The sequence below is a fragment of the Typopeltis vanoorti genome, chromosome 18, assembly GCF_054136105.1.
Source record: "Typopeltis vanoorti isolate ZY-2024b chromosome 18, IOZ_Tvanoo_1.0, whole genome shotgun sequence".
In the NCBI taxonomy this organism is placed as follows: domain Eukaryota; kingdom Metazoa; phylum Arthropoda; class Arachnida; order Uropygi; family Thelyphonidae; genus Typopeltis; species Typopeltis vanoorti.
Window position 1 is genome coordinate 21,112,575 of NC_143566.1, and position 25,500 is coordinate 21,138,074.

Sequence of the window (25,500 nt, forward strand, 5' to 3'; positions counted from 1 at the left end):
AACAGGAATAAGAGCATCATAGATATGGGGAAAAAAATTAAAAATTAGATTTGATTCCTATAGTAAAGATTCACAGCTTTTCATTCTCTAGTAGAAAATGGCTTTATAAATTTTAGTATTGCTTTAGGGCAGCGTTTTTCAACCTTTCTAAGCCCAAGGACCAGTCAAATGCCTAAAACAATTCTGCAGACCACTAAGTTATGTAATTTAAAAATAACCTATGTGGGGATTACCAACATTTGCGAAAATTGTGCCATTTATAACATTGCATCTAACTTTTCTCGTCTTCCTTTTACCCTCTTTTACCTTGCGGTGTCAAGGGTTTATTAATCATCGGACCTCAAACTGTTCACAGGATAAGGTGGTCAGCCCTACACCCTGGTGTATCCTATGTCCTGTAGTGTTGAGTTCTCAAGGCCAGTTTGCTTGCTTGCAGGATGAAAAACCCCAGGATAAACTGGGATTTATCAACAAGTACGATTTCTCAACTATTTGTCGTAAAGTGAAAATCTGATCCTGATAGCCTCTATTCGGCTGAATCCAGCTTGTTCTTCACCAAGATTCTCTTCTGTCACAATCCTTCTCAACAGTTTCTCTAGTATACTTGTATAAATCTTACCAGGAACACACAGCAGGGAAATACATCTGTAATTCTCATATTCAGTTATATTTTCCCTTTTTATATATGGGTACTATTAGAGCTCTACTCCAATCATTGGGAATTTGTCCATCTGTCCAGGTCTTCTGAACTATGCAGTACAGCCACTGTAAGACTTTTATACCACCATACCTCAGCATTTCTCGAATATCATCTATTCCTGCTGCCTTTCCACATTTCAAGCCTTTGATAGCTTTTTTTTTTTTCTACTTCAAGTATGGATATGTATTCCTGATTGTATGCCTATTGAGTGTTTTTTACCACTGTGCTATCACTGCTTGTTTCATTTAGCAATTTTTCGAAGTAATTACTCCATACTTCAAGGATATATTTTTCTCCTGTTTTCATGTCCCCTTTATCATCTCTAATTCCTTTTACAGCTTGCACTCTTTTCTTCATTTCTAAGCTTCTTCAACAACCTCCAAAATATTTTGCCACCTTCTTGATATTTATTTTCTATGTTCTTGCCAAAGTCCTCACATGACTTTTATTTAGTAGTTTTACACAGTGTTTAGCTTTCTTATAGTTGTCTCTGTATTCTTTAAGAGAACAATCTGACTTATTTGCCAGCTTGCATAACAGAAGAAAGCATAACTTTTGATATGCTTTCTTCTTTTCCTTCACTGCCTCTTTAACTTCCTGTGTCCACCACAGAGTTCTGATTTTTCTATCCTTGCAGACAACCTCACCACATGCCTTTCTGGCTGAATCAATCAGGGTTTTCTTCAAGGCTTGCCACTGAATCTCCAAGGTTTGGTTCCTGTTCTCAAACTCTTTCATTTTTTCTTCAATAATCTTTGATTATTTTAGTCTACAGTTCACATCTAAGAGCTGCTCAACTTTTATTCACTTTGAAACTTTCTTACTTGTTATTCTTTTCAATTTTATTCTGCTCAAGACTAAATAGTGATCACTTCCAATTTCAGATCCTCTGCATACTCTAGTGTCCTGCACAAGGGAGAAAACATCACTATCAACAATAATAGTCAATGAGACTTTTATTATTTCTTGCCTCTTCTCTACATGTGAATTTGTGCACATTTTTATAATGGAACATGGTGTTAGTAATAATCCAACAGGTATTTGCCATTATTATTAGCTTGGCTCTTTTCTCCAATTTTCCCAAAATATTTTTGTATATCTTGATAATCATTTCCTATTCTGCTATTTAGATACATAACAAGGACCAACTTTTCCTTTTTTATTGTGTCAGTTGCTTTCTCTAAAGCCTCAAAAAATTCCTCCACTTCTACCTTAGTAGAGCCTTCTGTGGGACACAAATAAGTCTCATTCTCCAGTTCCCCATTCTCATATTTGCCCACATCACTCTACTTGAGACTGCTTGACATTCAAGAAGATTAGTCTCGTATTTAGTGTTGAATACTATGGCTACTCCTCTTTTTCCTTGATTGTTATTGCCTGAATATAACATTTTGTATTTATTGCTCAGAAAGATCTCACTAGTTTTTGTCTTTTTTTGTTTCAGTCGTCCCTATTATGTTGATCTGGTACTTTTCTAATTCCTCAGCTAGCTCCATTTTTTTGCCATTCAGGCTTCTTATGTTGAAAGTACTGATCTTGAACTCTGGTGATGTTGAGTTGGGGTAAGTTTTAGGATTTGTTCCAGTAGCTGACTTTTCGCTGTTTGCCCTTGTTCCCTGCCGAAAACAACTGGGGCCTTGTTTAACCAGGCAACGCCCCAGCGGCATAAAATTTTGTCATGTTGTACCATCATTTTGTATTTTGGTTTAACCAATAAGAATACAATTTGGTCGGCTAAATCCCAAATTGCCAGCCCATCCTCTTTCTTTCAGTATCCAGGTAGATACCCAACAGGGTGCACAATGAGATGGTGAGAATTGGACATTAAGTCAGAAGCCCTGGTCAGTTCTCTGCATTCCTTTAAAGGCTATGTGGAGGTCTCCTCTCAGTTATACAGCTTTGACCCTTAAGCGCCTCCATTCACAACCACCTAAAGGCATTAATAAACATCCATGGTTTATTGATGGTTGGATTTCAACCTATTGGTTGTAGTCAAATAACCATCTCTCCATTGTTAATTTTTATTTTCTTTCTTTTCTTTTTTTTTTTCCTTTTTTTTTTTTGCATGACTATTTCTGCTCATTCCTATTAGATTTCAATGGTAACAGATTGCTGTTCTGAACAAGTCAGTGTGTCCCAGGGAGGATGATAGCAGGGGTGGCCTCTTGTGGGAATGGATACTTGGGAGAAGGGAGATGATGTCAGGTAACACTGAGCCCAGTGGAGGCTAGAAGGGATAATGCTGGGTATAGAAACAATGGCATTTATATGCTTTATACTAATGCCAGGAGTATCCGGAATAAGGGAGAGGAATTGGTGGAGCAGATAGCATCAGCCTGGCCAAAAATTATTGGGATCACTGAGACGTGGTTGACAGAAGGGGATATAATAACAGGAATAGAAGTCGCTGGGTATAGCATTTTTCGTCAGGATAGGAGGGGAAAGCGTGGTGGTGGGGTACTGCTTATGATAAGTGATGACCTATGTCCTCTAAGAGTGGAGGCTTTGGAAGGAAGTGAGACAAATGATTTTGAGAGCATATGGTGTGAGGTAGAGGTAGGCAAGACAGGATATTTAGTGGGGTGTTGCTACACACCCAGGAGCACAGAGGATGGGGACCAGGAGATGTTTAGACAGCTAAATTTGGCAAGTGCAAGAAGAATCATTGTTATGGGAGATTTTAACTACAGTAGTATAAATTGGAGAGAGGAAGATTCATGTAGCAATAGTGGAATGGAATTTCTAGAATTCTTGAGGGACAAATGTCTTAGGCAACATGTAACAGAGGGAACAATAGGTTCAAGAGTTTTGGATTTGGTTATAGCATCAGAAGAGTTGACAATAACTGAGATGACATCTCTCCCACCAGTTGGAGAGAGTGACCATATGGTTTTGACTTGGAAAATGAATAGACATGCAGGAGTATCAAAGAGACGGGAACTTATGTGGAATTCTAATGCAGTGATTATAATAGTCTTAGATGTCAACTTCGGGAAGTTTCATGGAGGGAGGAATTGGAAGGCCAGGATATCGTTAGTGCATGGGAAATTGTGAAAGAATATTTGTTAGCAGCAATGGTAAGTTGTATACCGCGAGTGAAGAAGAAGAGGACACAATTTGGAGTCAAGTGGATGACAAACAATATTAAACAGGAATTGCATGTGAAAAAGAGGCTATGGAAGAGATATAAGGAGACAGGTGAAGAGAGGATGCGTGAAGAATATAAGACACAGGCCAGAAAAGTGACTAGTGTTGTTAGGAAAGCGAAACTGGAATATGAAAGGAGATTGGCCCTAAGATCCAAAGAAAATCCTAGGGAATTTTTTAGCTATGTGGCCAGTAGGAGGAGAAATGACTATGGAAGAATGATATTGTGGGATAAAAATGGGAATAGAGTGACTGATGCAGAGGGCATAGTGGAATTGTTCAGTGACCACTTTATTGGAGTATTTCATCCTGGAGGAGTCAGTTTTAATGCTAGAGGGATAGGGCTGATTCAAGGTTTAGAGGTATAGGAGGAGAGTGTGTTTCAGATACTGAGAACTCTGGATGTCAATAAAGCTTTGGGACTGGATCGTATTTCACCACGAGTTTTGAGAGAAAGTGCTAGGGAACTGACAGTGCATTTAACCTGGCTTTTCAATGAAAGTTCTGCTTCAGCAAAGGTGCCCAGGGAATGGAAGGAAGGTAAGATAGTGCCATTGAACAAGGGTGGTAACAGACTGGAAGTGTCTAATTATAGACCAGTCTGTGTGTCATCCGTATTTGTTAAGATCTTGGAGAAAGTAGTGAGGGACCGTATACAGCACTGGGCAGATGAGGGTAATGTTATCTGTGAGAGTCAACATGGATTTGTGAAAGGGCGCTCTTGTTTTAGCAATATGCTAGCCTTTTATAATAAAGTTACAAGAACAATAGATGAGGGAAAGGCATTTTCTTAGACTTAGGAAATGCCTTTGACAGGGTGCCACATGATAAACTGATATTTAAGTTGCAACACATGGGTCTGGATGTCAGATTGGTCAACTGGATTCAGGATTGGCTGTCTGATAAGTTCAGAGAGTTGTGTATGGTGGAGCAGTTTCAAGGAGACAGATGGTTACAAGTGGGGTCCCACAGGGACCAGTACTAGGACTTATATTGTTTAACCTTTATATCAGTGACATTGCCAGTGGATTGCAAGGGGATATTCAGTTGTTTGCGGATGATGCAAAGCTGGGAAGGATTATTAGTAATAGTGCAGATGTGGTAGCCCTGCAAGAGGATTTGAATAAGCTAGATAGATGGGCTAATGAATGGGGTGTCGATTTAATGCTGCAAAATGTAAGGTCTTGAGGTTTGGAAAACATCGATGGGATGCTGCATACTCTATGGGAGGAGTTATACTGGAGGAAGTTGGGGAGACAAGAGATCTGCGGTTGATGATTGATAGAAACCTGAAGTTTAGGGGACATATTGCAAAGGTGGTGAAGGTAACACAGAGGATTGCTGCAATTATGAGAAGGACACTGACCTGCAGAGATAAGAGGGTATCATTCCATTGTATAAGTCTCTGATCAGACCACACTTGGATTATTGTTCTCAAATTTGGTCCCCAGGATTTGAAGGGATAAATTAACTGTGGAAAGGATACAAAGATGGTCTCAGGACTGTACAAGGATAGTTATGAGAATCGGCTGAGGGAATGTGGACTGCAGAGTTTTGTGGATAGAAGAAGGAGAGGTGATATGATTGAGACTTTTAAACTGTTGAGAGGTGGTTACAGGGTTGACACTGGGGAGTTCTTTCACTTGGTTGAACAGCGGGAAGGAGTGATGACAAGAGGCCATCCCTGGAAGTTATGAAAGGAAACTGTGAGCAAGAGGGTGAGGAGTGGTTTCTTTGCATGGAGGGTGGTTGAGCCGTGGAATGCATTGCCTAATAGAGTGGTGAGGGCGAGAATGGTCAATGAGTTTAAGGAGTGGTATGATAGACTTTTTGTTTCTTAGGGGGGCCCTCCCCTCGATGAGTCTTGACAGAATTTATGTTCTTAGGAAGGACCTCCCACGCAGAGTCTTTTGACTCCATGGAGGCCTGAATAATAATAATAATAATGAATGGGCTCTTCTTCTGCATTGCACAACATGCACATAATTATTGTATTATTTAATTTTTTCGAAAACAGAGTTTTTGAGAAATGGGTCAAAACTTTGTCTCTGGCCAAAAATTCTGTTCCGAAAAATAAAATTTATGTAAATGTTCTTGCTTAGCAAATTTAGCATGCCTTAGTTTTATGTATTTCTTTACGAATAGATTATGAAATAAAAATTCAAGAGATTAAGAGTAGTTGAGTCACTAAAAATTAAGCATAGCTAATCGTTCTTCATGACAAAATACTAAGCAACACAGCCTATTTCATTTACAAGAAAACTAAGTATACAAACATACCAAAGGAATGGCGATGTGTTCTCCAACCTGCTCTCACCTGTCACCTTTTGAACAGCACATACCAAGCTTTTATTTCTATCCTTCTATATTATTCTACTTCACAGATGATATATTTGAAGCTCTTCATACAAAAAAACTTGCAATTGCATGTACAATAGAGAAATGGAATCATTCTTCAAACTAATGTCACATTCAAAGGAGGAAGTGGTAGCATCCATCTGAATTTAGTTTCTGATATAAACATAAGTGATACAAAGTGATAAATATATTTATATCACTTTGTCTCATTTATAAGTGATAAAAAATTCACTTGGTTAAGACTACACAGCCATAATAATGATGGCATCATCATCCTCTTTTTACCTATCTACACAGTTTTCCTTCACATTAACCACAGCAGCTTCAGTACAAATTATCTATGATTTAATACATAAGATCAATCCCAAAATCATTTAAGTTTACATCATTTACATTCATACTTTTGAAATAAATATAAGAAAAAATCAATTAAAAACAAATATAAACTGGTCATAATTACCATTAAAGCATATATTTTGATAGTCTCTGTGATTGCATAGATTCCTTTGCCTAAGCCTTAGATAGACTGAATCAGTATATCCAGTAATGACAGGCCAAGATACATTCATATATCCTAGATTTAATAAAAAAATAAATTACAATAATTAAAACAGACATATGCTTTTATCATCTACTAACAAACTTTTAAAATGGACAACACCAGAGTCTCAAAAATACATTATTAGAATGGCCCACATTAACTATTATTCACATAATGTTTATTATACCTCTCCTTAACTCATAAGAAGGTACTCCAACTACTCTAGAAACCTATTCTGCTCATTCAACTCTATAAATAAATAAAAAAAATAAAAAATCTCTAAGAGTGCTAACTATACTCTTACACAATTCTCAGGGGGTGACCATAATTTGCTTTCCCATTGTTATATGTTGAAAAATTCCTTCTGTATTTATCCTAAAAAGTATCTTTAGTAACTTAAGATTAAGTGCCTCCATGGCGCAATTAGAATGATGGTACATTGCGCTCTTTGACCAGAAAAGGTCAAAGTTTGATTCTTGTCATGACAAGAGGAATCTTTATATGGTTTTTTCAATTGAAGGTGAGCTAGCCGATCTCATTAAATATTAAATAATAGATTGAGTTGGATATGAGACTGGCTGTCTGAAAGATATCAACAAGCAGTGAGCAGTATCCTAGAAGAGGAAAGTCATCAATGGTGTGACATATGGGTCTGTTTTTGTGCCATTACCACTTAATTTATATGCTAATAATATTGCAAAAAGTTTAAATGGGAATATGTAGTTCACATATGATGCAAAGATAGAGAGAGCTATGAAGGTAGAGTAGAAGTAGTTCTACAGGAGAATTTAAATAGATTGAGTGGAAAGGTCAATGGGATTACCAGTTTAATGTTTTGAAATGGAATCTAAAGTTTGAAGGCAAGGATCATATGCAGCATATATAAATTGGAGTAATTCTATACCAGGAACTGGTCTAGAATTACCCCATTTACCATTGATAGAATTATGAGAATGATAGAACAGATTATAACAATGATGAGGAGAAGTAAAGAAGTTAATCGTTCCATTCCACAGCATAAAGTCACAGTGATTAATGGTATGAATTACTGGAGCCTTATATCTGATCACCTGGTTTTCAAGGGAGCAAGGATATTTTGGAAAGTCTAGAGAAAAGTGACTACAGTGGTACAGGTCTCTCCAATATTGTCTATGAGGAGAGACTGAGAAAATACAATGTGAAGGGCCTGGTAGATATTACCCAAGACTCCATGGAGTCAAAGACTCATCTACGAGGGCCTTTTATCAAACACACAGCTCATCATACTGTGCTTTAAACACACTCAAATTCTCTGCAGACACCCACTCCCAGGCAAGGCATTCCAATCATTCACAACTCTGCATGAAAAAAACCTGCTTCTCACTCCCCTACTCACACCCTCCTTATACAGCTTCCAGGGATGACCTCTGGTTCTCCCCTGATCTCCCACTATTTTCTGTAGAACCTCTCCAGCATTGATCCCATAACAACCCCTTAGTAACTTGTAGGTCTCTATCATATCTCCCCTCTTCCTCCTGTCCACAAGACTCTGCAAGTTGCATATTCAAAATCATTCCTCATACTTGACATTCCAGTGGTTAGAAACTACCTTAGTCAGTTGCCTCTGGACCCTCTCCAACATCTCTTCATCCTTCTGAAAACTAGGTGACCAAATCTGGGCACAATAGTCCATGTGTGGCCTAATCAAAGCCTTATACAATGGAACAAGAATCTCCCTACTACAAGTCAGTGTCCTCTGCATCATTCCCAGAAGCCTTTGTGTTGTCTTCACAATTTTGGCTATGTGTGTCCCCTAAATTTCAGATCCTTATCAACTATCATCCCCAGATTTCTTATATCCTCCACCTCCGACAATATAGCCTCACCAAGCATAAATTCTGCATTTTTGTTTTCCAAATTTTAAACCTTACATTTTGCAACATTGTACTCACATCCCCATTATCAATCACTCAATTTATTCAAGTTTTCTTGTAAAGCCACAACATCTTCTCTACTCTTCATGGTTTGTCCCAACTTTGCATCATCTGCAAACAACTGAATATCTCAATCCAAATCTTCACCAATATCATTAATATACAAGTTAAACAGCAATGGCCCTAAAACAGACCCCTGAGGCACACCACTAGTAACTTTCCTTTTCCTGGATATCGCTCCCCCATACACAACTTGTTGATACCTATCAGATAGCCAGTCTCCAATCCAATGCACCAATCTAACATCCAACCCCATCCCCTACAGTTTGACTATCAACTTATCATGCATTAATCTATCAAAAGCCTTTGCAAAAATCTAAGTATATTACTGTGTATCCTTCTCCTCTGTCAATGGAAGCAGTCACCTCATTGTAATAAGTAAGTAGAGTACTAAAACATGCCCTCCCTTTAGCAAATCCATGCTGTCCATCAAAGATAATGCCATTGTTGTCAACCCAATTCTGGATCCTAGTTCTCACAAGCTTCTCCAACAACTTAACTACAATACCTGACACACAGATAGGCCTATAGGTTGATGCTTGAGTTCTATCACTTCCTTTATGAAGTGGTACAATCTTGCCCTCCTTAGGAACTTGACCGAGTGGACGACTCGTATTATAAATAATATGTCAAGACCGGCATCAACTCCCTGGCACATTCCTTCAGAATACGTGGTGATATATTATCAAGTCCCACAGCCTTATTTACATCTAGTTTTCTCAACTCCCCAAACACCTCTTGCTCACTTACAGTCAGTCTCTCCTCCCCATCATCAACCGCTCTTAATCTCTCCATGAAGTCACATTCACAAGATTGAAAGACCTTTATGAACTGCTCATTAAGTATCTCCACCACACCTTCTGCAACAGCTGTCTTTATACCATTTTCTCCAATCAATGTCATCCTTCCATAATCATTCTTTCTTTTGTTGGCTACATATTGAAAGAACTCCTTAGGATTCTTTTTGGCTTCATTAGCTAACTGCTGTTCATTCCTCTCTTTAGCTACCCTCACCAACCAAGTCACCCTCCTTGCCTGGTCTTTGTAGTCCTCATGGAATTAGTTATTTCCACTTCTCTTATGCCGCCTCCATAATGCCCTTTTTCTCTGTATCGCATTCTTAATCTCTTTATTCATCCATTTCACACCTACCTTATTCAACTTTCTCACCCTTGGAATACATTTAGACATTGCATCTACTAGATAGTTTTTGAAAATCCCCCAAGCTGCATTGATCTCTTTTCCAGCTAACTCCTCATTCCATGCTACACCTGCAAGCTGTCTCCTAAGCTCTTCATAATCCCCTCTCCCTTGTAGTTCCACATATACCCTTTTCTTATAGAGGTCCTCACACTGCTGGCAACCACTCAGGTAATCACCTCATGGTCACTCTCACCAATTGGTGGACGATTTGACATTCATTTATAATTACATCCTCTGATGAGATGACCGAATCCAAGATCCTCAATCCTTGTGTGTCCTCTGTTACATACTGTCTGAGGTAGTTATCCCTCAAAAACTCAAGAAACTCATTTTCTTTACTTCCAGTTGCTATCTCATCATTCCAGTCTATATTGCTATAATTAAAATCGACCATAACGATCACTCTTTTCTTATCTGCTTGGCTAATTTGATTATACATTTCATAGTCACTACCATCCACATTTCCTGGTCTAGAACAACATCCAACAAAGTACAGGTAACCCTCGTATAACGCAGTACTTATACAATGCGGTTTCAATATAACGCAGTCTACAAATTGTAGACTGCATTATATTGAACCCTAAGTACCACGTTGAACAAGGGTTCAATGCAGTACTTATACAATGCAGTTTTGAAAAATACAGTGTAGAAATTGTAGTAACCCTTTATCTTTTCATATATTTTTCACCGAGCGACTTAAAAATCACATTTTATCTTCATTAAATTTGTGTCTGCCTGTATCGCACAGCTAGTTATAAGTAGCGATTTTATATTAGGGGAAAACACCCTTTAGCACGCATGTATTGTTGAAAAGACAAATTTTAACAATAAACACTGTATACTGTATAAAGTGTTTATTGTTGAAAATTGTCTTCGTTTTCTGCCAGGAAAATGCATTAAAAATCATAAGTGTGTTCATCTCAAGCTGAGCACTTTATTTTCTGGTGAGTTACATACGATATGTAATGCTTGCTTTTTTGTGTAAAAAATTATTTTTATAGTAATGGCCACAAACAGCAACGAAAGGGAAAAAAATGAATACTGAAAGAATATTTCTCTCGAAGAAAAAAAAATTAAATCATGGATTGGTTGAAAAATGGAGAAAAAACCAGTTGTAAGGACTTTGAATTTAAATGAATCAGCAATTCAAACAATCAAACACAATGAACATAAAATCCAAGAAAGTGTTTATTGCTGGGTCAACAGTAAGTGCAAAAACTCTTTGCTCGTGTACGCAATTTTCTAAGAAAAAAATGAAGAAATCTCTAATGATTTGAAAGAAGATGCACTCAAAAGAAAATTCCTTTGAATAGAAATCAAAAAATTCTCAAAGTTTATAAACATTTATAATGCAGACCAGGTGTTCAATGCTGATGAATCCGGGTTATATTGGAAAAAAATGCCAAAACACACCTATATTTTGAAAAATGAAAGACCAGCTCCTGGATTCAAAGTTTCCAAAGACAGAATTACTCTACTGTTTTGTAGTAATGTATTAGGTGATTACATGACAAAACTAATGTTTATTAACTGATCCTCGAATCCTCGTACTATGAAAGATTAAAATATGAAATTTATTTTTATTTTGCCTAAAACATTTATGCATTATGTGCAATGAAGCTTAATTACAATTTGTAATTTTTATAATTTTATACTATGTATTTGTGTCATAGTTTATGTTTTCTTAACTTACATGAACTGAATTAAATAAAAATATATTTTTTATTGTTGTTTATATAATTAAAAAAAAAAAACGATTTCGGAACATAATGTGATCTGAGTCTCGAATAACGCGATTTATATAACGCAGCATTTCTATGGAACCTAACATCCGCGTTATATGAGGGTTACCTGTATTTCCTTCCATTCGCCTCTATCTCACACCATACTGCCTCAAAACCAATAGCACTATTTCTTTTTTGCATCTCCACTTTGAATAGACATAACTCTTTCTATATTATCAATAGCGCTCCCCCTCCCTTTTTACCCCTTCTATCCTCATGAAACACATCACATCTTTCCATCTCTATTCCTGTCAAGATGTCATCCTCATCTAACCATGTCTCACTTATTCCAACAATTTTTGGGTGAACAGACTCATTAGTGCAACCATTTCATCTGCCTTGTTTCTTACACTTCTAGCATTTGTATATAAACACAACAGCTCGTTCCTGGATCTACAGCTAGTTCCACTGATAACAATCATTCAATGTGATCTCTCCATGCTCGACTGGGCCATTTCCCTTTCTGCTTATTCATTTTAGAACCCTCTTCAATTTAAACTGTTTCCTCTTGATCCCAGGTCATCCAATTCCTTTCCTGTCTACACATGCTCTCACATCCTCTTGGAGCATCCACCTTTCTCCAGCTGTGTAACCCTGTCCACCCTGAGCCTCCCCATTTCCCTTCATCTTGCACACCCATTCTCTCATTTTCCATACTCATGCCATTTACTTCCTCATTCATAACCACTTCTTCAATCTCTCCTGCTCTTCCACATCACTTCCCACTTGATCTGATTCATTTTCTATAGATAGGAACAGAAGGAGGGATAATGTGATTGAGACATACAGGAGGTTGTTACCAGATTAATGTGGTGAAATTTTCCAGACTGATGGAGAACATAATCTATTTGGTGAAAGCTGCCTAAGGAGAATGAGAGCAGGGGAGTGAGGAATAGGGTTTTTTTGCATGGAAAGTGGAAGAATACATTGATTGTAAATGCTTGATGATCTTTTATTTGACAGTGAGGATAGCCCACAACAGATCTAACTCAATGGAGATTTGATGATGGTAATAACAGATATGAAAAGAAAATTTAATCAAAAATTAAGAAAAAAATCATCAGAAGTCATTTTCTATGAAAAATATAATTAACAGAGATAATATTTACTCAGTAATTAGTATTTAAAACAAACCACATTAGAACAATCCTCTTCAACCATTCTATTCAAGAACTGTAGGAGAATAGAGCAATTCTTCCCAATTTTGCATCATCTCTGAACAACTACATGTTTTCACTCAGTCCATTTCCCATACCATTCACACACACACATTAAATAGCAAAATGTCCAAAACAGACTCTCACGACTAGCAACTTTCTTCTGGGGTTCTTGCTACCCATACGCAAATACACAACCTACTGATAACCGATCAGACAGCTTCCAATCTAGAGTATTTGTCTATTATCCAGCCCCATCCCAACCCACTTTAATTACCTAGCATGTCACTGTAGCAAAAGATCAAATGCCTTTGCAAAAGCTAAGTACCACTGTGTATGCATTTCCCATGTCCAATGCTTTTGTCACTTGTTATAAGTAAGTAAGTAAATAGATTGCTAAAACATGTTCTTCCATTAGCAAACCCCATGTTGGCCATCAAAGAGAATGCAGATGTTTTCAACTATTTCTGAATCTCAATACTCGCAAATCTCTTCAACACTTTAATCACAAATCCAAACAGAGATCTGCCTATAATCTGAAGCCTTGGTCTTATCACTTTCCTTATAAAGTGGAACAATTTTTGCCCTCTTTCCACTCTCTCTGAACCTAACCCAATGCAAGTCCAATGTTAAACAAGTATGTTGAGGCTGTTGTTAAGTTCCTGAAACATTACCTCAAAAAGACAGCGATATATCACTGAGCCCTTCAGTCTTATTAACATCAAGTTTACTCAATTCCTCATATACCCCCTGCTCACTCACCATTAGTTCCTTTTCACTGAGCTGAAGGTCTGCATGATGTCATATTCATGATAATGAAATACCTTTATGAAATGCTCATTTAATATCTCAACCATATTTTCCACAGTGGTCATTCTTCTACATTTTTTTAATCACACAGTAGCATCCTTCTATAATTATTCTTGCTTTCATGGTCAGGTATTGAAAGAAACTCCAGGGATGTTTTATTTTTTCTTTTATTTTTTTGGCTTCATTAGCTAATTGCTGTTCATGCTGCACTTTTGCTCCTCTTACTAAGCAAGTCACTTTCATTGTCTGCTCCTTGTACTCTTCATGCCAGTGATTATTATCAATCATCTTACTTTGTCTCCATAATGCTTCCTTCCAGACTTCATGGCTACCTACTCATTTCATTTATAAATTTCATATTTAGCTTATTTTGCTTCTGACCCTCAAAATACATTCAGACATTGCCTCTGCTAGATTTCTTCAGTAGAGCCCAAGCAGAATTGGTCTCCTTTCCAACCAATTCCTATATAGCTGCAAGCTGCCTTCTGAGCTTTCATAATCACTAGCATTATAGCTCCACATATATTCCTTTCTCATAGAAGTCCTCGACATGCTGGCCACCACCCAGGTGATCACTTCCATCTATATTGCCATAATTAAAAATCACCCATAATGATCACTCTTTTTTGCTATGCTAATTTGCCTATGCATTACCTTCTTACTGCTTCCACATTACCATGTCTAAAGCAACATCCAACTATGTATTTCATCTATACTGAACATGAAAACTACTGCCACTGTTTCTCCCTCTTGAACAGTCATAACCTTGGATGGTCATTTGAAGCAGTCTGGTATGAAATCAAATCTAGTAAGACAAAATGTACAGTTGGCTGTTGATGCATAGGCAAATTAGTAAAATGAGTGCAGGTCAAGTGATTATTATTGGAGACTTCAACTATGGAGATATAGACTGGAAGGAAGAAAATCACATAGCAAGAAGGAAATGGAATTTATACACAATTTATACAGAGTATTGGACTTGGTCATAAGATCAGAAGAGCGATCCATAACCAAGGTGGCCACATTGTCTTCAATTGGCAAAAGTGACCATGCTGTCTTGACTTGGAAGATTGTAAAACATGAAGAATGTTCTTGATGTTAAAATTTTTTCCACTTGGTTATACTATAAATTAAAAATACCCAGAAATTATATTCTTGGTTTAATTCTTTATCCAAGTGTAAGCAAACAAAGTTTGTACGTGAAGTAAGGTCATGACCGAACAACTTGTATATAGAGGTTAATAACTTCACTTTGTTTGCTTACGCTTGGATAAAGGATTAAACCAAGAATATAATTTCCTGCGAATCCATGCCCATGAATCCCACTGTGGGTATGGATGTTTGTGATCGTCTGTGAAAGTACTAGTGGTAGTAGTCAGCGGTAGATGGCATTGGTGTTAGATGAAGGTTGTTGAGTAGTGAGACGAAGAGTTGTAGAGTAGATGTCCTCCCTCGATGAGTCTTTGGACTCCCTGGAGGTGTGATATAATAATAATAATTTCTTGGCATCTTTTAATTTACAATATAACCAAGTGGAAAAAATTTCAACATTTATCTCTAACCCAGAGTATTTTAGTAATAAGGTGTGACACCTTTTTGCTACCTGTATATGAAAATATGATTTCTGCATTATTTCAACCTTGGCATCATGGGTCTGGCTCCCACTGATGTGCTTTTGTGCTGAAGTGGTTGCTTTCCCTGAGATATGAGTGACTCTGCTCAGTGGTGGGGTAGGCCTGCCATTGGGCAGAGCCACTGCTGAGGGTTCTTCTCGATGGCAGGTGGGCCTGTCACTGAGTGGAACTACTACCGCTGAGTTAAATGATCTTTCGGGTTACTCATTATTGGGTAATCTGAGAGATCACATGAGTTTTTGGAGAGGTATTCCTGCACTTAAACATACCTCAATAGAGGTCGAAACAGGTCTGGGTAGTGACCCTTCCCATAATGCATAGTATTATACATGTCCATAAGGATATGTGGTTTGCATTATGGGATACAAAGGCAAGTGATGTGAAGTCATTAGCCTCTATATATGAGTTGCCAGTCATGAAGTTACTTCACGTGCCAGTGGAGATAACTGGAGATAATTTACGAGGAATATTCTGAGGAATATGGGGGATTACAAGGAAGGTGATAATGATAAATTTAGGAGGAAGCTTGAATCTGCGCCATGGCATAAAATCCTTAAAGGGAAGAATGTTAGTAGTGCATGGAATATAGTTAAGAGACATTTGGAGGAATCGATATTAAATTGTATACCTACGAGTAAGGAGGGTTAATCAGGTAGGAGTTAGATGGATGAGTAATATCATTAAGCATGAGCTGAAGAAGAAGAAAATGTTACAGATGATATATAAAGAGAAAGATAACCAGCATGGTAAGGAAGGCAAAATCAGATTATGCAAATAATCTAAAGAAGGTCAAAGGAAATCTCAAAGAGTTCTTTCGTTATGTGGCAAGTAAGAGGAAGAATGACTACAGAATATTAACCGTAATGAGTACTGATGGTGATGAGGTGACAGAAGTAGATAAAATACCAATTATATATTTGGTTTAATCCTTTATCCAAGTGTAAGAAAACAAAGTTTGTGCCTGAAGTATTTTCAGGACTGGAGCAACTCGTGGTAAAGGTGGAATAAGTTCTGATTACTTGTCTTAGTATCTCCCATAATGCAAAGCACATCTCTTGCAGACATGTATAATGCTATGCATTAAGGGAAGGGCCACTACCCAGACCAGTTTCGACCTTTATTGAGGTCTCATCAGTGGGAGCCAGACCCAGAGGTGGTGATACCAAAGTTTCTCACCTTATTATTAAAATTCTCTGGATTAGAGATGGTTGATGGAAGTTTTTTCTTTCACTTGGCTATGCTACCAATTATATATTTGGTTTAATCCTTTACCCAAGTGTAAGCAAACAAAGTTTTCACCTGAAGTATTTTCAGGACTGGGGCAACTCGTGGTAAAGGTGGAATAAGTTTTGATCACTTGCCTTAGTATCTCCCATAATGCAAAGCACATCTCCTTGCGGACATGTATAATGCTATGCATTTACGAGTTGCCCCAGTCCTGAAAATACTTCAGGTGCAAACTTTGTTTGCTTACACTTGGATCAAGGATTAAACCAAATATATAATTGGTAGCACAGCCAAGTGATAGATAAAATAGTTGTGTTACTGAGTGACCACTTTTCAAGGGTATATCATTCAAGTGAGGTTATTGCTGTGACATATGTGATGGAAACAGATAGATGAATTGGAAGTGCTTAGGATACTGCAGGATCTCAATGTAAATATAGCTGTAGGCCTGGGGGGCCTATAGCTGTATTTACATTAGATAGGATATCAGCTCAAGTTTTGTGAGAATGTGCAAGGAAACTGAAAATGCCTCTGCCTAGGCTCTATAATTGAAATCACAGCTGGAGTAGAGTTCCAAAAGGTGTGGAAAGAGGACAAAATAATTTCCTTGCATATGGTATGTTCTAAGATGGTAGTAGCAAATTATAGACCAATCAGTATCTCAGGCATGGTGGTAAAAGTACTGCAAAAATTGGTCAAAAAGAGAATTCAAGAATGGATGGATTAGAATATGATACTGTATGGTGGGCAACATGGCTTTGTTAACAGTCAATAATGCTTTAGTAATTTACTGACTTTTTATAATAGAGTGACAGCTAAGTTAGATAAAGGAAATTGCTACACAATGATTTTTCAAAGGCATTTGACAGAATGCCACATGGAACTGTTAAGCAAATTAGAACAAATGGGGATGGATATGACATTGGTTATATGGATAAGAAGGCAGCTGTTGGACAGATATCAAAAAGTGGTACGTGGAGAAGAAGAATCCAGGCAAAAGCAAGTGACTAAGGTTTTTTTTTAATATCTGATCCACACATGAAAGGTCACAAGACCTATAGCACATTAGTGGTGTGAGTGAGAGAGAGAGAGAGGAATAAAAGAAAGAAGGAATCTGTTCACATTTTGCTTGAACAACTGAGAGTTGTAATATTTGGGGAAGGCCGTAAAAAGGTGTTGGTTATCATTGGCTCTTGTTTTAATGATTTTAGAGGAGAGTGGAGGAATAATAGTGGCCAATTCAGAGAGCACTGTAGATGAAAGTATCTGTAGAAGAGGCACAAGACAGAAACTAAATGTCCGTGAGAGAGGGATTAAAGTGGGTATGTGAGAGAGAGAGAGAGAGAGAGAGAGGGATCATTAATTAGCCAGACTACCCACTTCTGGACAGAATTGAGCAATCTGAGAGAGGTTTTTTGGTGCACCACCCCAAATATGGGAGCAGTATTCCATGGCTGGGTGGATTTGGGATCTGTATAGAGTTAACAGCTGTCGAGGCATGAAGTAGTGTCTTGTGCAAAAAAGTACACTGAGTTCTTTGAAATGTGGTTGTGGCAGGAAAGATCGGAGGTGAAGATCAGTCCAAGAAGAGAAATCTGATCATGCTTGGATATCTCAGTATTACTGAAGGTAAGGTGAAGGGATGTGAGCTCTTTCTTGCAAATGATCAGACTGGACTGAGTTTTTGTGTCATTGAAGTTTACAAGGTTGTTTTTGTCCCACTGGGGTATAGTTAGGAGATCTGAATTCAGGTCTCTAGTTGTGGTAGATCTTGAGGATTCTAATAGTTGAGCCCTACAAGATTTGTTGAATGAAAAAGAGGAATGGAATGTACTGTCATCAGGAAAGCTATGGATAAGACTGGGAGGGCAGGTAATTTATATGCAAGATCAAGAGAGTGGGAAAGAGAACAGAACCCTAGGATACTCATGCATTAATGGGGAAATCTGAGGAGAGGAAACCATCCACCATGACAGATAGTGCGCAACCAGTGAGAAAGTTGATGATCCAATTGCAAAGTGTGGAAGGGAGCCCATAAGATGGCAGTTTTTTAGGTAGGCTCCTGTGCCAAACCCAATCAAATGCCTCTGCAATGTTGATGGCAACCACATGAATTTTTTCAAATTTTTCCTTGATTTGAGTCCAAAGGTGGGTGGTGAAAACAAGATCAGCTGTAGATCGTGAGTGGCAAAATCCATACTGATTAGTTGGTATGAGGACATGTTCAAGAGTTGGTTGTTGATGACCTTCTCCATAATTTTAGAGAGAACAGAAGAGAGAGTTCATTGGTTGACTTTCTCACCATTAGTCTTTATGCCCATCTTACCATAAGTCGCATTTTCTTTCTCACCATTAATCTTCATGCTCATCTTACCATCAGTCTCTTTTTCTCTCTCTCGCGCACTTTCCCTTTTGCTCACTACTGTTCACATTCAAAGAAGCCTCATAAACCATCATGTCACATTTATTGTATACCCATACCAATTCACTTCTCTTATTCGATCTCTCCACACAGACATCCCCATGCACGGCACCATACTTACTCTTATTGAAAAGATTCATATTTTTTTATGTTATTTGTGCTAATTATGTACAAGCTCACTCTTGAAGCCATTTTGTTTCAGATCAATGAATACAGAGAAATTAATCACTACAAAATCTCAACTCAACTGAGCATTACCTATCAATCTATCATACAACAATATCTTGCAACAAAATTCAATGAAAAAACTTGGTATTGCCAGGCAATAAATAAAAACTTATCTTTTTGCATCCCTTAGAATCAATCAAAAACAGTCTTACTATATATTTCCCAACACAGTTCTATTACTACTTATCCAGTTTAATAATCTTTCAAAGTAATCACTTCAGGCATTCAGAATATCTTTATCTCCAGTCTTTACCCTCTGATTCTGTTTACAGTACTCTTTTTGCATGTCATCAGTAGTTGTTAAGATCTTGGAGAAAGTAGTGAGGGACCATATACAGCATTGCTCATTGCAGATGAGGGTGGTGTTATCCATGAAAGTCAACATGGATTTGTGAAGGGGCGCTCTTGTTTTAGCAATATGCTAGCCTTTTATAAAGTTACAAGAGCATTAGATGAGGGAAAGGCATATACAGCCATTTTCTTAGACTTAGCGAAAGCATTTGACAGGGTGCCACATAATAAGCTGATATTTAAGTTGCAGCACATGGGTCTGGATGTCAGATTGGTCAACTGGATTCAGGATTGGCTGTCCGATAGATATCAGAGAGTTGTGTATGGTGGGACAGTTTCAAGGTGGCGGAGGTTTACAAGTGGGGTCCCACAGGGCTCGGTACTGGGACCTATATTGTTTAACCTTTATATCAATGGCACTGTCAGTGGATTGCAAGGGGATATTCAGTTGATTGCGGATGATGCAAAGCTGGGAAGGATTATTAGTAATAGTGCAGATGTGGTAGCCCTGCAAGAGGATTTGAATAAGCTAGATGGATGAACAAATGAATGGGGGTTTCGGTTTAATGCAGCAGAATGTAAGGTCTTGAGGTTTGAGAAACATCGATGGGATGCTGCATACTCTATGGGAGGAGTTATACTGGAGGAAGTAGGGGAAACAAGAGATCTGGGGTCGATGATTGATAGAAACCTGAAATTTAGAGGACATATTGCAAAGGTGGTCAAGGTAACACAGAGGGTTGCTGCAATAATGAGAAGGACGCTGACCTGCAGAGATAGAAGGGTTATCATTCCATTTTATAAGTCTCTGATCAGACCACACTTAGACTATTGTTCTCAGATTTGGTCCCCAGGATTTGAAGGGGATAAATTAACTGTGGAAAGGATACAAAGATGGATGACAAAGATGGTTTCAGGACTGTACAAGCATAATTATGAGGATCGGCTGAGGGAATGTGGACTGCAGAGTTTGGTGGATAGAAGGAGAGGTGATATGATTGAGACTTTTAAACTGTTGAGAGGTGGTTACAGGGTTGAAACTGGGGAGTTCTTTTGCTTGGTTGAACAGCAGGAAGGAGTGATGACAAGAGGCCATCCCTGGAAGTTACAAAAGGAAATGTTTGCAAGAGGGTGAGAAGTGGTTTCTTTGCATGGAATTGAACCATGGAATACATTGCCTGATGGAGTGGTGAGAGCAAGAACGGTCAATGAGTTTAAGGAGTGGTATGATAGACTGTGTTTCTCGGGGGGGGGGGGGGGCCTCCCCTTGATGAGTCTTAATAGACTGTTTCTTTGGAAGGACCTCCCATGATAAGTCTTTTGACTCCATGGAGGCCTGAATAATAATAATAATTTTGAAGGTTTTTCATTAGCCTCCTGAACATTTTGTGATCTATGTGACATTTGTCTTCTATATTCTTCCCATGACTTGTTCAGGTGCTTTTACACACAGCTTAACTCTTAATTTTCTCTGTATTTTCTCAGGACATCTGCCAACTTATTCTTGCTAGGAACTTTCAGTTTGCTTTCTTCTTTTCCAGTACTACCCTTTGTCTTCCTGAATGCATTACAAAAGTCCATATCATTTTATTCTTGCAAATAGCTTCAAAACATGCCTGCCTAGCTGAATCTGTTTGCCACTGAGACTCAAAACGTTTGGTTCTTGTAGTCAAACTTTCATTTTTTTTTTTTTTTGAATAATATCTGGATTGTTGAGTTTACAGTTCACCTCTAAGAGCTGTTCAACTTTCATTCTTCTTAAAACTTTCTTGCATATTTTCTCATAAATATAATATAGTAGGATGTAATAGAGCCTCCATAGCTCCATTGGTATAGATGAACCCTTTGGTTGGAAAGATCTGGATTTGTATCCCATGTAGGATGCCAGGAACCTTTATCAGGACTTCTCATTCAAAGTGAATTAGTCAGTCTCAAACAGAGGTGGAGGGCCCTTTCTCCTGGAAATTGGGGTTTTTAGGCTCTCAAAACAGGCAAACTGGCTCCATTAGTATACACATAGGATACTAACTGTGAGATGGAAGAGCACAGAGCCTCACCATCTTATCTTTCTACTGCATATTCTTAGGTAGAGATCAACAACAACAGTCAGTTTCCTGGATGGAGATAACACTTGACAGGACAGAATGTAACAGTAAGGACATGTTAAAGAGGCGAGAGTGAAAAAAGATAAGTATAAATAACATTTATTAGAGTTTTTGCTTTAAATTTACAGGGAGTATAATCTAAATAGAATATATCATCTGTGGATAGTTTACACTTGTCGAATTTGTACTTTACTGCAATATTTCAGTATATTTTGTCAATGTTCTTTGTGTCAGTGTTTGTTATTAGCTTTTGTGTGTGTATAGTTAGTTTGGGTCTTCCAAGGTGAGTCTCTGGACATCATGGAGATATCATATAATTATAAGATCTTATAATATTGGAGTCTAGATTACAGATTATTGAGCAAAATTGTTGATGGGAAGTTAGAATGATGCATATTTTTCATGTAATGCTATCATAATATCCTGTACATCCCCAAGATTGTATATGAGGAATTTGATGAAAAATTTGTTTAAATTTTAGTGACTGGACAAATGCATTGAAAGGACTATGCCAATGTCAAAGAACAACATGCACAGACTACTGTACAAATTGAGTCTGAGACTCAAAATTTATGTATGAAATGTTTTTCATGCACGTATGGACTGGCAAAAATTAGACAGAATATTGATCAATGCTCAATGTTGATTATGATGACAGACTGAAGGCATGCAAGCTACAGAGTTTAGTGGATAGAAGACAAAGTGGGAGAATATCATTGAGACATTTAAGCTTTTGAAAGTTATTTACCAGATTGATACTGAGAAATTTTTCATACAGTGCAACAAAATGGGCCATTCCTGGAAGTAGTAAGTTTTTTTGCATGGAGAGTGGAATAGCATAGAATGCATTGCCTCAGAGGGTAAAGAAATTGCAAATGATGGATGAATTTTAGGAGTGGCATAATAGACTGAGTTGTCTAAGGTGATCTTTCCACGATGAGTCTTGTGACCTCTCAGAGGTCAGGAATAATAATATGCTATTAACATAATTAGATACTGGGATATTTTTAATATCATTAAAAGATTGTTATAAAATATTTAAAATAAGATTTCCAATCTAATTGATAGCTATTTTTAGTATCAAGTTTGAATTTACATAATGCAAACAATATAGCTTAAAATGCAACTCCCATCAGCAAAATATAAAATTTGTCATGCAATTGGACAATAATTTGACTATTTTCTTTTGTTTGTTTTCTTGGTTAGCAAACAACTTGGAGATAGAATCTCTTCATAGAGTTATTCTGTATTGGGTAGGTTTAACAATCTTGAACTTACCTAATACGAGATACTCTTCAGATAAAATTTTTGCATCACCCTATCAAAAGCTTGACATTATTAGTTCACTTAAGTAACCATTTAACATTCTATGGTTTGAGAATAAAAGAATGGCGGAACTAGCCTTATTATTCCACTGATATATACTCAAGAGTTGTCCAAAAAAATTAAGTTCATAAACTTATACACACAGATAAACCTTCACACTCAAATACTCATGTTGATTACTTGTTCTTTCAATAATGCATGATAAAACACTGTAGTGACTTATACACCTATCCAAAAAATGTATAGCTCTCTGAAAGATAACTCTTTCTAGAAGTATCCATGAGTTTATAATTTTGTCCTCCTCATAACAGGAAGGAGCTATTAGCCTAATCTTACCAATTTTACTTACTTATCACAACACAGTAAAATATAGTAAACATGCTTTATTTGGAGCCTTTCTTATCACAGTGCATTAAAGAATTGAAGTAACCCATTCATAGTTCTCTCAACAGAATCAAGCATGCTTTCATGAGTTCAGAGACTGCATGACACATGCAGTCTCTGAACTTTAAATACTAGATTTTAATTATGCCAACAACAACTTGAAAAGACTATGATGGATAGAGATGACAAACACTCAGTTTGCAACTGGTGTCTAGCAAATTTTTCTTCCATATTATTATAATATTAATGTTTTCATTTTTCCTGTACACCCCTTGAGGGTACATGGCAGGAATTTGATGATGATGTTTTCATTTTAGTTTAAGTTATATTCTTTTCACTATGTAATTTGTACTTAAGACTCTGAAGACACTACTAGTTATTGTGTAGCTAAATTTGTCAGATGTCATATTATTTGATTTTTTGTAGTATTCTTTTAATGACATTAAACATACCGCCAAGTTTCTATTATATTACCCACATCTGCTCAATTCTTTATATAAGCTCTTATAAATTTCTCCAAAATGTATACACCACAGAAGAAATACAAACTGGTCTACAGTTTAAATCTGGTAGTCTACTGGGTTTTAAATTTAAACTTCATGCACTTCTAAACCTTCAACCCTCCCTATTCCTATAGGAATAAAACCTGCTTTACAAGGATAAAATATCTTAATAAGTGATCATTAAACAACTCTATTATGTCATTTGCATTGGTCACCTAATTGACTTCTCCATTTAATAAGGTCATTTTCCCCAAATTCATTTCTCCTCCTACTGGCCATATAACAAAACTCCTTGGGATTGCACTAGTCTCTCTCTCTCTCTAGATTCCAAATTTGCCTTCCTTACTATACCAGTCACTTTTTTTTAGGTTGAGTTTTATATTCCTCATTCAAATGCTGTCTACCTCTCTCTCTCTCTCTCTCTCTCTCTCTCTCCCCTTATTCTATAAGTTCTTTTTCATCAGCAGCAATCTGCTATTACTGCTAATAAATCAGGACTTTGGAATTATGGTGAGAGAAGTTGAAGAAATGCAGATTGCAGAGTTTGGTGGATAGGAGGAAAAGAGGTGATATGATAGAGACATTTAAGTTAGTGAGAGGATTTTATTGGATTAATCCAGATGAGATTATAAAAAGAGTAGGTGAGAGGAGAAAAACCAGAGGCCATTTCTGGAAGTTATGTAAGATGTGGTGAGGGGAAGTGTGAGGTGCAGATTTTTTACATGGAGAATTGTCAATGAATGGAACACATTACCAGAATGTGTTTTAATATAAGGAGTGTTAAGGATTTTAAGATTTGGTATGATAAATATGTTGTCAGTTGAATGAACCTCCTGTGAGAAGTCTGCCGACTCCACAGATGGTGCAGTAATAATAAATATTTCTTGACTATCTCCAATGCACTGCTGATCTCTCTTTTCCTTCAAATTCTTCCATCCATGATGCTTCTTCAAACTAAATTCTAAATATTATATCACCTGCCTTATAATTCCATTTAAACTGCTTTCCCCTTCTCAAAACTTGCAATTCTCATATTCAGTTTACCATATACTGCCTATGACATTTGTCCCTCAAGAATTTCAGACATTCAGTTCTGTTATTGCTGAATACTGTTTCCTTTCCCCAGTTTATATTGCTATTTAAAGAGGTCTGATAACAATAATTATTGTTATCAGACCTCTTTATTATTAACAATTATTATTGTTAATAATTGCCGGCCTGATTGGCCGAGTGGTTAGCATATATGCTCTCCAGTCAAAAGGCTGCAAGTTCGAATCCTGCTGTAGGAATGGATGTTTGTGATTGTCTGCCAAAGCACTAGTGGTGTTAGATGATGGTTGGTGGAATAGTGAGACGAAGAAATATGAAGAGGTGATGCCCTCCCTCGATGACTCTTTGGACTCCCTGGAGGTGTGATATAATAGTAATAATAACATACCTACATGAGTATGTAAATCTAAGAAATCAATAGATTGATATATATGTTCTTCACTGAGTCAATAAGATGAGCAAAATTATTAATATTATATGGGTATCTCCATGGAGTCAGAAGACTTATTGGAGGAGATAAAGAGGAGTCAGAAGACTTATTGGAGGAGATAAAGAGGAGTCAGAAGACTTATTGGAGGAGATAAAGACTAATACATACTTATCATACCTCTCTTTAACCTCATCCACTGTCTGGTCACTCACAAATACTACCTCTGG

The 25,500-nt window shown here is 37.3% G+C and overlaps 1 protein-coding gene across 1 annotated transcript in view; it reads right to left on the reverse strand.

Annotated features, from left to right (window-relative positions):
* LOC150096529 (acyloxyacyl hydrolase-like) overlaps nucleotides 1-25,500 on the reverse strand; it is a 236,400-nt gene that overhangs the window by 64,996 nt on the left and 145,904 nt on the right. Inside the window, exon 11 of the mRNA XM_090408466.1 lies at nucleotides 6,666-6,779. Within this exon, the coding sequence (XP_090264592.1) occupies nucleotides 6,666-6,779 (114 nt within the window). The remainder of the gene's footprint in view (nucleotides 1-6,665; nucleotides 6,780-25,500) is intronic.